Source organism: Monocercomonoides exilis (genome assembly GCF_001643675.1).
Source record: "Monocercomonoides exilis strain PA203 chromosome Unknown scaffold4-2303458, whole genome shotgun sequence".
NCBI lineage: Eukaryota > Preaxostyla > Oxymonadida > Polymastigidae > Monocercomonoides > Monocercomonoides exilis.
Genome location: NW_027150549.1, coordinates 1,574,817 through 1,587,162, shown reverse-complemented (window position 1 = coordinate 1,587,162; position 12,346 = coordinate 1,574,817). Strand labels below are relative to the sequence as shown.

The 12,346-nt window shown below is 34.0% G+C and overlaps 4 protein-coding genes across 4 annotated transcripts; all 4 read left to right on the top strand.

The window, feature by feature from the left end:
- Positions 1–65: 65 nt before the first annotated feature.
- On the top strand, positions 66–4,827 carry MONOS_4379 (uncharacterized protein; the record flags this gene model as incomplete). Its single annotated transcript, XM_067874446.1, has 9 exons — positions 66–260; positions 317–440; positions 508–595; positions 708–1,005; positions 1,219–1,313; positions 1,426–1,914; positions 2,050–3,300; positions 3,490–4,543; positions 4,723–4,827. The coding sequence occupies 9 exons, from the start codon at positions 66–68 to the stop codon at positions 4,825–4,827; spliced, it is 3,699 nt and encodes a 1,232-aa protein (XP_067734819.1).
- Positions 4,828–5,192: 365 nt separating this feature from the next.
- Positions 5,193–6,279, top strand: MONOS_18544 (uncharacterized protein). Its single transcript, XM_067871573.1, has 3 exons — positions 5,193–5,543; positions 5,709–5,766; positions 5,847–6,279. Exons 1-3 carry the CDS (start codon positions 5,198–5,200, stop codon positions 6,082–6,084), a joined length of 642 nt encoding a protein of 213 aa, XP_067734818.1. The 5' UTR covers positions 5,193–5,197; the 3' UTR covers positions 6,085–6,279.
- A 3,519-nt stretch (positions 6,280–9,798) lies between these two features.
- Positions 9,799–10,344, top strand: MONOS_14599 (uncharacterized protein; the record flags this gene model as incomplete). The annotated part of the gene is made up of 1 exon (XM_067867413.1): positions 9,799–10,344. One exon carries the CDS (start codon positions 9,799–9,801, stop codon positions 10,342–10,344), a length of 546 nt encoding a protein of 181 aa, XP_067734817.1.
- Positions 10,345–10,733: 389 nt separating this feature from the next.
- On the top strand, positions 10,734–11,435 carry MONOS_14600 (putative Poxvirus D5 protein; the record flags this gene model as incomplete). Its single annotated transcript, XM_067867415.1, has 1 exon — positions 10,734–11,435. The coding sequence occupies one exon, from the start codon at positions 10,734–10,736 to the stop codon at positions 11,433–11,435; it is 702 nt and encodes a 233-aa protein (XP_067734816.1).
- Between the last annotated feature and the right edge of the window lie 911 nt (positions 11,436–12,346).

Here is a 12,346-nt window from a genome sequence, read left to right as displayed (position 1 = left end):
ATTCCTTGAAAACAAAAAAATATAAAGGAATCATGGAGAGTGATAGTGAATCATATGCTATATCTATGAAGGATATTGCATATGATGGAAAGATTTATGATCTTTATCGCTTTATAACAACACGTTTTCCTTTTCTTCAGCAATCTGAATCATGCTCTGTTGATGGCAATACGATTTTGATTACACCAGAAAAATATGATTATTCGTTAGCTTATCTTTTTGAAGTTGACGGAATTCGTCATATTGCACGATCTGTGAAGGTGAATTAAATATTTTTGCTTTTTGATGATTGATGGAAATGTATTTTTTATAAAAGCAAATCATTTCGCTTACCACAGAACTTTTTATAGGGATTTACACTCTCGTTTCGCATGGCGTTCCTCATTCTCCATTATCTGAAGAAAATATCTTTTTCGATTCATTAAATTTTGTGAGAATAGGTTTGAAATGTTTCTTTTAACTTTGAAGAAATATCAAAACAGTTTATTTGTTCTTCTTATTTTTCAGGACATCTTTCAAAGAAATCACTCTCCGCAAAGGTGTGTATTGATTCAATTAGCATTTCTCCAATTCAACGAGAAGAAATGGCTAAAAGGTTTGATTGCAGAATGGATTTTCCATCATAATTAAATGTGTATAATTATTTATTTTTATTTCTATTTCGTCTTATTTTGTAATGTTTTTGTTCGTTTGAAAATATATTTAAGAATACAAGAAATAAATGATATTGAATCTGTGATTCGGATTGCTCGTGCTATTTTGGAGCGCCATGTGAAACGTTTGACTGTTAAACTGAATAAAGATAAAAAGAAGAAAACATCCAACTCAGAAATTCATGCTTTAGCAACAGATGACCATAAAGGAACAAATAATGATTCACAAAGATCAGATAATGCAAATGCAAATAGTAAAATAGAGAGAATTGAAAGGGAATTGAAAAATGCAAATGATCTTTTAAATTTCTTTGAATGGATTCGATGCGCATGCGCTTCTGAAAGTCACTTGGTATGTAACAGATAATTTATTAAATGAAAAAATAGGATTTTTTTTTAAAAAAAAAATAAAGAAAAATGATTTTTGATGTTGCTTCGACTGTCTTTTTATAAAAATCTGTTGAAAATTGTATTTAATTTTGTTTATTTGTTTATTAATGTGTTCTTAATGTGTTTGTTTATATTCATTTCTGTACTTTGTTATTTTGATGCTTTTCTGTGACAGTCCGTTGGTAATCTGCTGATGCATGCGACATTCCAACCAGCTTTGCTTTCCTTGCAAAAAAGATGTGAGCAGGCAGAACAGGGGATAGACGACAAGTTTGCTGAGAATAAAATTCTGCTTTCAATTTGGCTTATGAAAAATGTAACTTTTCTCTTCATGTTTCATTATTTTGAATACAAATTTGCGTAATTTTTAACTCAAATGTAGTTTTATAGCTGAACATCCGCTTCTTTATCGAATCATTGGAGACATTTTTGCGTCTCACTCTGATTCATCGATTGCTCATTTATCAATTTCTGATCACCCTTCTGGTGAGCTTCCATTCGAACAAAAAATTCATGGATTTTCAAGCTCTTCTTCTGCTTCTTCTTCATCTTCTTCTTCATCTTCTTCTTCTTCTTCTATTCCTTCTCCAATATCTGACGATGCATCTCCTAGTGAAATGCCTGCTGAGCTTCTGAGTCCTGATATTGAACTTCCTGAATCATTGCCAGTTCAATTGTCTCCTTTATCATCATCCTCTTCCTCATCCACATCCTCATCAACTTCACCGTCTTCTCTGCTTTCGTCTTCTTCTTCAGTCAGTCCATCACAAAGAATGTCTCGGTCTGAAAGCAATCACATCTCATTCCAGTCATCTTCCATGGCTTCTGAGGATAAATCATCAGAGACCATTCATTTGGATCCGGTTCTTCAGTATTCCTCTTCCCTTTCATCCATTTCACCCTCATTCGCACTTCAAAACTCAATTCATTTCCATCACTCATATTTTCGCCAGCAGCTTGATCAACTTTCGTCTTGTGCATTTTCATATTCTGATGCTTTTTTTAGAAAACTGATGATTTCATCTTCTTTCCTTCTATCAGTGACTCGACATTATCCTCATCTGATCAGCACTTCTTTCGCACTTGGCAGCTTTCCAGACATCAAAAGATGTCTCAAAGAGAGAATTTCTGATGTGGATTCAGCTGAATTGGATGAAACAAACAGGATATGTTCTGATGAGGAAAACAGGAAAAGAGTGAATTTTAAGTATTGGGTTAATGATTATATTGTGATAGTGATGCTACACATTGTACGAGTCGGGATGAGAAATGAAGAAGTCTGCCTTGATGTGCTCAGCTTGGAATGGATTGAGATGTTTGAGACACTTCTTGCAAAATGGGTCAGTCGAAAGAAAAATGTAAAAATGAATAGAAAATTACGTTTGATAAGGAAATCTGATTCACAAAAACAGAATGAAAAGAATGAAAAAAACGAAAAAAGAGAAGAAGAAGAAGAAGAAGAATTTGAAGAAGGCTCAAAAAACTTGGATCAAACAGAGTTTAATTCGGTCAATCCGAGTGAAGCAGTAAAAATTGTTAGTCTGTTTCTTAGTGCAGCTATTGAGTGCGGGCTTATGCATTCATTAAAGCCGAAGAATGAAGCGACAGATGGTTCATTGAATTCGAACAGACTCAAAGCGAAAGAACCAGAAGCCTCGCTTTCAGCACCAGAAGAAACACATTTGCACACTTCTTCATCAAATTTCCCAGAGAAAATAGCAACAACATTGCAATACATTCGAGAGGGACATATTTTGCAGTTGGTTACAAAAGAAATAGCAGCTGAGATCGAAAAGGAGGATCAATGGATAGAAAACGATACGAAGAATGAAGATAAGGAAAAAGAAGAAGAAGAAGAAAGCAAGGCTTCAAACATGGCGAATATGTTTAATGAAAAAGAAACGAAAATGAAAAATCGAAATGTGCTTGATAAAACGGATTTAGCGATACCAATTTCGTCTTTATTCAAAGAAGCAAAGCAAGTTATTCAAAAAGATATCAGCGAAGGAACGAGAAATATTTGCTTTTTGTTGCTAGTTGTTGACTGTTACAGAGGAAAAGCCTCGCCCAATGAAGATATTCTCTATTATTTTCAAACAAGAGCACTGAAAGGGAAAAGCATTGAATTAAACGGAATTGTGAATGCGTGCAAAATGCTGATGAAAACGGAAGCTAAGGGAAATGAATCAAAAATTCTGTATTTAAAGAAAATTCTCGATTCTGTGATGGATGGAAATACAATTGTGAATTTTATAAGGTTTGACTATTTTTTCGTTTTGGCTAACGGAATATTGTATTTTGAAATCAAAATGATTTTCTATTTTTTCCGTATTTTTGATTGTCATTCTTTCAAATAAAAAATTATCAAATTTTCCTCATTTTATTTTGAATATTTATATTTTTGTTCATTTGAATTTATTTGGCTTTTCAACATTTCCTTCATTAGGCACGGATCATGTGATATTGTTCTGAACCAGCTTGATTTGATACGCACTCTTCTTCGTCTCGACGGTCATTCAGTTGCATTTGCAGAAAGCATTTTTGGTAATTTGAAGAAAGAGAATGATGGATCGCGTTCTATTTTGTCTTTTGTTTCCTCTGTGCAAGCCTCGTCTTCTCCTTCAGCCACCAATTCTGCTTTTTCTACTCTGTCATCTTCCTCTTCAATTGTTCCTTCGTCTTCGAGCTCTGAAGTGATATCAAAAAGTGAACTGTCTTTGAGTGACATTCTCTTAAGGCTGTTATCATCAACAGTCGAAAATGTATTTGCTAAGCAAGGATTGCCATCGCATAATCATTCTTCTCATATCACTAATAAAGCCGAAGAATCATTGATAAATATTTCGCAGTTAAGCAATGTGTTATTTATGACACTGGCATTTGCTTTTCAATGTTGTTTCACATCACAACAATCTTCATCCATTTCAAACTCATCGTCATCATCATCTTCTTCTTCTTCTTCTTCAGCTTCTTCAGCTTCAACTCCTGAAATTGAACTGAATTCACAAGAAAGCATATTGCTTGAATGGATTTCGAATGATCGAGTTGCTCTTCTCTTTGACAGTTCCTTGATTATTCTGCTTGAAGAATGCAAATCTTACAGAAGAGAAAAGAAAGAAAGCGTACTTTATTCGATTGAAGAGTTAGAGACAAAAAGAAATGATACGAGTTATTCAAATAGCAGCTCTTCATCTTTCAATCCATCTTTCAATCATTTTGCGAACTCTTTCAATGAAAAGCATAGGAGAAAAACTAAGTCTCAATCAATTTCATCTTTCTTGAGCATTCCAGATGATACTCTTAATGCAGCATCCGGTTTTGATGGAAGCAATTCACAAATAGAGGAGTATTTACTGAAAAGAGGTGCATATTACAATTCTTCGTCTCCCTTGTCTTCAATTCCATTTTCTGACACAAGTTTTTCATCTTCTGTTTCTTCGCTTTTTGTGAATTCAAACTCTCACTGTTTGTTTGTTGATGTGATTGAATTTTGGAGAAAGGTTATTATCGATTGCTCGAAATGTAGTTTGCTTGAGAAAGTGTTTGGAATTGAGGCTTTGAAAAACTCAAGAATTGGAGAAGATGAAGCTGAAGGTAGCAAAGAAGAAGGAAATTTTCATCTGCTTAAAGTAAAAGTGCTTTTCTGGTTTTATCAAATGCTAAAATCTATTGAATGCAGTTTGTGTTTGCTGGAAGGGATGAAGAAGAAAAGATGGGAAAGAGAGATGATTCAACTCGAGCAAAAGATGGAGAGAGAAGAAAATGCGAAAACGGGCCAGCATAATGAGAAAGAAAGTGATGAAGCAAGAAATGCTGCATTTGACGAGGAAGTGGAAAAAGAATTGAATGATCAAGCGAATGCTCGAGAGGAAAGTTTAAGTGAGGAGTTAGAATGGCGATTGTATCGACTTCTATTCTTTCTTCTTTCATTCTTGTCGCATCTCCATTGCAAGCAATCAGAGCAATTGAGTCATCAAAAGCATCCTCAACAAAGCCTGAATTTGTCCGAATCATCGTTATTTGATTGCTTGTTCTCATCCCAGCCTTTATCTACGTACGTGAATACTGCCAACTCTCAATCACATGAAAGTTCTTCTTTGTTGAATTCTGAGCACCAACTGAATTATCCATTTCACAGCCTTATCAGTTCACTTATGAATCAGATCATCACCCTTTCACATCAACCATTTCATCAAAAAAATTTCAGCCCGATGATAACCAATCGAATGCATTATTACTCCGTTCTTTCTCTTCTTCTTCTTCTCCCTTCTTCTCTTTCAGATGTGGAAATGAAAAAGAAACTTGAAAGTTCAATGCCAACTTCAACAAGCATGCGTCAAATTTCATCAAGTGGATCCCAGCACACTTCTATTCTTTCTCTTCTTTCTCGAATAACTTGCTTTGTTTTTGAGAAATTTTTCTCTCAAATGGATAACCTGCAGAATCAAAAAATTACCAAATTGTTCGTAGAAATATATTCGTTTCTTTCAAGATATTCAGGTTTGCAAATTTTTGTGCGTGTTCAATGCTTTTTTACTGAATTTTTGAAAAGTTATGGTTTTTTTTTAGCTGAAAAATTTTTTCTATTTCTTTCATTTTCAACAAATATATTAATATTTATGTTTTTTATTGTCTTTTCTTTTCACATTTGAATTTAAACTATAGTTATGCATTCATATGTCTTGGAAAACGAAGTTGTAATTTACATAATTTCATTATTAGAGTATGTATATCTATTGATTTAATCTTATCAAACTTTCATAATTTCTATCTTTTAAAATAATTTTATTTCATTTTTGTCAGTTGCCCTGTTCAAGAAGTACGAATTTCCTCCTTATCATTCATCCACACATTTTTGATTTCTTCAAAAAACCAAAGTGCTGTGAATGAATCTCTTCGTTCGTTGCTTATGGATCTTGATCTTCTTTCCAAGCTAAAAGGAATTCTGCGGTCATTGAGCAATGAAGCAAAGGAAGAACAAGAGCGAATTTTGAGTAATTCAATAGTTAATCTTCTTAACAAGACGAAATTTGATAAATGAAGAAAAATTGATGATTTTCATTTTGGAAAAGTTATGTATCAAATAATAAATATGGGATGAAATATTTTGCTTTATGAATATTGTTCCATTCTACTCGAACAAATATTTTTCTCAATTTATGAATTTTTCTGTATTTTTTTGACATGGGAATGAAAAAACAATAATAATAAGGATGGAGAAAAAGTTTGGAATAAATAGTTGTTTTTTTCACAAATGAAAAAATTTTGACCCATATTTGTTCATCTATTGAAAAGAAAGAATTAATTTTTTTGATCAAATCTCATATATCAATACATAAACCAATGGTGTTTCTTATTAACAAAGTGTTTTAAGAATAGATGAAATTGAAATATTCTCAAAATCTGACTTATTTTCAGGAGGGCTGGAACATTACGATGAAAATTCTGAAGCCGAACCCAACAAAAAGAATTTTGAAAAATTAAATAAAGTGAAGAAAAATAAATAAATAAATTTTTAAACAGAAAGAAAGAAAGAAAGAAAGAAAGAAAGAAAGAAAGAAAGAAAGAAAGAAAGAAAGAAAGAGAGAGAGAGAGAGAGAGAGAGAGAGAGAGAGAGAGAGAGAGAGAGAGAGAGAGAGAGAGAGACAAAATGTTCATATGAGAGGAACAAAATTAGTTAAATAAAAAAACATCGTTCGGATTTAATTTTTTTTGATTAGCTAAATCAAATGCCCATTCAGAATATTCTGAAATATGAATATTTTCAATATGGTTGATCCTTTTTGAAATCATTCTTTCTTTCGAGTTTTGATCAAAATTTCCATCTCAATGGGATTTTTGTAATAATTTTGGTTTTTTAATAATAACATTATGAACAATATAAATTTTCAGTTTAAGCTCTATTTTTCTAAAATCCCATTGAGATAAAAATATAGATCAAGACTCGAACGAAGGAATGATTTCAAAAAAAATCAGCCTTATGGAAATTTCATATCATACGTGTATAAAATATCAATTTATTATTTATCACTAAAAATATTTTTTCCCCTTCAAAAACCTGCAAAATATAGCCAAAAATCATAAAAACAAATGGCTCAACGTTCGAACAATAAAGTAGATGAGGAAAAATATTCATTTGACTCTTATCAGATTAGTTCTTTTCCGTAAAAACAATGTGTGGATGAGCGTTGTCAAAATGAATATGTGTATTTTTTTTTTCACTTTTCATTTTTATTATTTTTTATTTTATTTTTATTTTTTATTATTATTTTTTTTAACTATAGAAATATTTAAAGAAATCTTTCATAACGAAATTTTCTGCACAAAAACAATTTTGTCAAAAATAATCACACAATTCAGAAAAAATAATGTCGTATTTATTTCAAAAACATGGTTTTTTTTTTTTTTTTTTGAAAAGTTGCAAATGTTAAATTTCCAAGTTATAAAATCACATATTTTTATCAATTTTCTGCACATATTCATGAAATTTCACAAAAATGGAAGCTATTCCTTGATATTGTTATCGTATATGTATTTGTGTTGATTCCAAAGAGGGACCAGAAATATGACTAAGAGATATGGAATATCAGCTATAGATCCATCTCGATTAGGTCAATCAATATTATTGATTTTTGAATATCTGATGGTTGTTATCATCTTGTATTATAAGTTGGAAAACGAAATGAAAAGAAGATAGAGATCGAGAGTTATTGCTGACACTCTTAGGGGTTTATCATGATTAGATATTCAGTGATGTTCTATAAAAATGGAGTTATTGATAGGTGTAATCGATATGTATCTATAGCTGATATACCATATCTCCAAGGAGGAGAATTAGCTAAAAGATTAACTAGAAGATTTGTTAAAGGTGTTCAAGTTGGTAAATTAATGGTGAAATTGTGTGTTATCATTGATGAAATACATGAGTTGTATGTTGAACGTGTTACCGTTGATGGAAATAACAGGTTAAAGAGTGTCAAAGATGGTAAATTTGTGTGACAATTAGTGTTATCGTTTGTGAAATCGCAAATAAAAATAATTGATTAAGTTTTTTGTTTTATAGTAAATGGGTCGGAAGAAGATATACACAACTGTGGAAGAAGCGAAAGCTGCTCAACAGAAACAAATTAAACGGTTTCAAAAAAAAATGAAAGGAAGAAACTAAGTATTACAATGAACATGTATCTGAAAAACAGAAGAAGTTGATTAAGATCTTGAGGAGAAAGCTTATCGAAAGTGATGAGCTGTTAGATGAGTTGATGGAAAAAGTTAATGGTTGTTTGCCTGCACAGGTTAAGCTGATCAGGTGATGTGGGAGATGCTGTGGCGTGGAAATATTGAGTTAACTCTCCGTGCTGGAAGTGTGGACAGGTGGACAGGACTGGACAGGATAAATTTCATTCTCAAAAATAGGTGGGCAAACGGGCAAAGTGAGCAAAGTGGGCAAAATACAATTAATGTGAAAATTGATGAAATGTAACAGACTACACACGTTCGTTGTATCATCAGTTGAATCAAACAGTAGTCACGATGACGTTATAGTTGATTGCCAACATCAATATTTTTACTCGGAAAAAGTGAAAATCGGTAGGCCGGATACCAAATTGTGGCAATATCGAGATGCTGGGGGAAGGGAAATATTGGGTAAAATCTCCGTGCTGGAAGCGTAGTCCAATAGCCCGGTTGTCCGGATCTTTTTATTTCATCTGAAAAGAGCTGCCAACATGCCATTTCTGCCAACATGGATGTTTTCCCCTTAATTTGGCATGATTATGAGGGTTTTTTTTATTTTCGATTGTTTCATCATTTTGCTCCATTGCTACGTTGTATCGTAGATGGTATGTATTAAATGGCGCACATCAGTTATATCGTCAGTGGAACATATCAGTTTGCAACTACGTTGCTCAAGAGACTTTGCCTCCGTTGCCATTATTTCAGGAAGAAATTCGAAATTTTTGATGAGACAAGTTACTTGTTACAGCTTGTTCCGATATGACTTTCAGTGAAATATCGTTTTTTTTTGCATTAAAAATGATGCAAAAGTTGTGAATAACAGGTGAAAATCGTTTCAAAACACGTAATTGTCTTCACACGAAGCACAACACAAGAAACCATTTGTGTCACCGTTTACCAAACCGATTTTTGTTCTGCTCGCTTTTTGTTTGTTGCGAATATTAACTGTTCCCCGTCAAAGTTCGACATTAACCTCAACATCATCTTCCCTGCAAATTGAAGTTTTCAAAATAAATCTGATTCAAAAATTATATGATTTTTTGATTTTCACAAAATGACAAACCCCCAAGCAGACTCTGACAATGTAATCCAATAATAAGTTGATTCAATTTCAACAGAACAGCAAACGCTGGGAGAAAGAATGAAAGATCACCTTTTTGATTTGTTCGACTGCAAGAAATATTCTGACGAAAAGCAGGGCCAACGACACACTGGAACAGCTGTCAATTTCAGCAAATGTGAGGATCTTTGTGTCGTTGATGTTGGCATTAACAAATCACTTCAAGCTGAACAAACGAAAACCATCAGGAATTCCATTCTCGAGAAACTCCCCCGAAATGTCGGACTTGTTCAAACAGCTCATGGTTGTCTTCGCATTTATTTTAAGCTGTGCGGTCATTCCCTCAAATGTTCATCACAAACCAAAGTGTTCACGAGTCCAGAGGACGATATCGACATTTTTTCATATATAGGAGATGGAAAACAGAGGCTTGTTGTTTAAGCTAACTCTTCATACAGAGAGATGAAAGCCGGCAAGAGAATCATCACCAAATACATTCCCCTCAACAACTACAGAGAGCTCAGAGATCTTTCATCACTCGAGAGTGTTCTTGACATCTTCGGTATTGACCTCAAAACAGAGAATACATCAGCGATAATGGCAGCTGAACCACACAATCTTCTCACACAAGATGGAATCGTTGATATATCTTCAACTGTCGCTCTTGTTCTTGTTGATGGACTGAAAGATGTTGAAATACATAACGATACAGGTTCTCTTTCACTTGATTCTGAGTTATCTCTTTTCCAGTTATTTGCAGCTCTCATCTCTCTTGTCAACATTGATGGTTTCGACAACGAATCAATAGATTTTCTTTTCTATCAAATCAGAGAGACAGCTGCTCTAACAGCAAATGCAATCATTCACTACGAAGAGAAACGAAACAGGAACAGAGACAACAAGTCACATCCATTTGTTCTTCAAAAGATTGTCAAGAGATGGAATCCAACATATAACAACGATGTGATCATTTCACTCCTCAGAAAAGAGAATGAGCAAAAGGAATAACCTCCACGAGAGATTACTGTTCATGAAATTGATCTCAACTCATCGTTCTCGTTCTTTTGAATCAGGGAGAAAGCTTGTCGAAAACAATACTCCTCACTGTCTGAAGTCGCTGAAGATCTCACAAAAGTTCTGAGGTTTGTTGAAGCAAGGATGGAATTCATTGTAAAAAAAAATTTGACATTCACTCTTCTTGTTATTCAATTACATTCAAGACAGAATCAGCAATGAACGAACTGTTCAAAACAATAAAACGCTGGCATGATGACAAAAAGACTCTCACAATTGAGATAGCTTTCGAACAATACTCACATGTTCTATCGATTGATAGGGTAAAGTTCTTCTCAGATAACTCTCGAATATTCTCTCTGTTCCATGGGTTCAAATATCAAATGGTAAACGAACAAAATGACGAAAGCATCAAACCGTTCCTCGATTTCACACGAGAAGTTATCACCAACAACAACGAAAAACTCTATCAATACATCCTCTGTTGGATTGTGTCAATTTTACAAAATCCTGGTAAAAAATCAGAAACATCACTTGTTCTCAAAGGTTTACAAGGTATTGGAAAGAATGTCTGGGCAAATGTTTTTGCTGAACTGTTGGAAGGATATTCATGTCCGAATGTCACAGAGATTGCAGAACTGACAGGACAGTTCAATTCCATCGTTGAAGGGAAAATGCTCATTGCACTTAACGAATTGAAGAATGTTGGAGATGATCGAACAGCTGACTTCGATGCCTTGAAGAGTATAATCACTGATTCGACAATCAGAATCAATGAAAAGAATCAGCCAAGAAGAACAGCTGAGAACGAAGCCAATTTCATATTTGTGACAAATCACTCATTCCCAGTCAAGGTTGAGATTGGTGACAGGAGATATGTTGTTTGTGATTGTGACTCAAATTATAAGATCAATCTCACATTCTTCAAGGATTTCACGAGCTCTTTCGATAATGAATTCTATGAACAACTTCTCTGTTATTTCCTCAGTAAAGATCTTTCTGAATTCAACACAAGGGCTATTCCAACAACGGAGGCAAAGGAAGACATCCTTGCAGCATCACTCTCTATCATCGATGTGTTCTGACAGGAGCATTGAAATAAACTCAAAGAAGGGTGGGGATGTTCTGATGCACCATGTTTCAGACCAGCTGAATACAAGAACGATCACTCATTCCAATTGGAAATTATAGACAGATGTGAGAGAAAACAAATAAGTGGAAGAGGAAATCAAGTGTGGTGTTATGAACTTAAGTCAGAGTATGAACAGCTCCTCAAACGACGGGAAGATGAATATTACATTGACTGTTCTGTCTTGATTAACAAAACATATTCGTTTTTAAGAAGTCATTTATATATCAACAACACAATATTAACACCATCAACGATATAACTGATGTTAACCACTGACGATACAACGAACGAATGCCACCAACTATTTCGTGTGGCAATGGAGCAAAATGATGAAACAATCGAAAATAAAAAAAACCCTCATAATCATGCCAAATTAAGGGGAAAACATCCATGTTGGCAGAAATGGCATGTTGGCAGCTCTTTTCAGATGAAATAAAAAGATCCGGACAACCGGGCTATTGGACTACGCTTCCAGCACGGAGATTTTACCCAATATTTCCCTTCCCCCAGCATCTCGATATTGCCACAATTTGGTATCCGGCCTACCGATTTTCACTTTTTCCGAGTAAAAATATTGATGTTGGCAATCAACTATAACGTCATCGTGACTACTGTTTGATTCAACTGATGATACAACGAACGTGTGTAGTCTGTTACATTTCATCAATTTTCACATTAATTGTATTTTGCCCACTTTGCTCACTTTGCCCGTTTGCCCACCTATTTTTGAGAATGAAATTTATCCTGTCCAGTCCTGTCCACCTGTCCACACTTCCAGCACGGAGAGTTAACTCAATATTTCCACGCCACAGCATCTCCCACATCACCTGATCAGCTTAACCTGTGCAGGCAAACAACCATTAA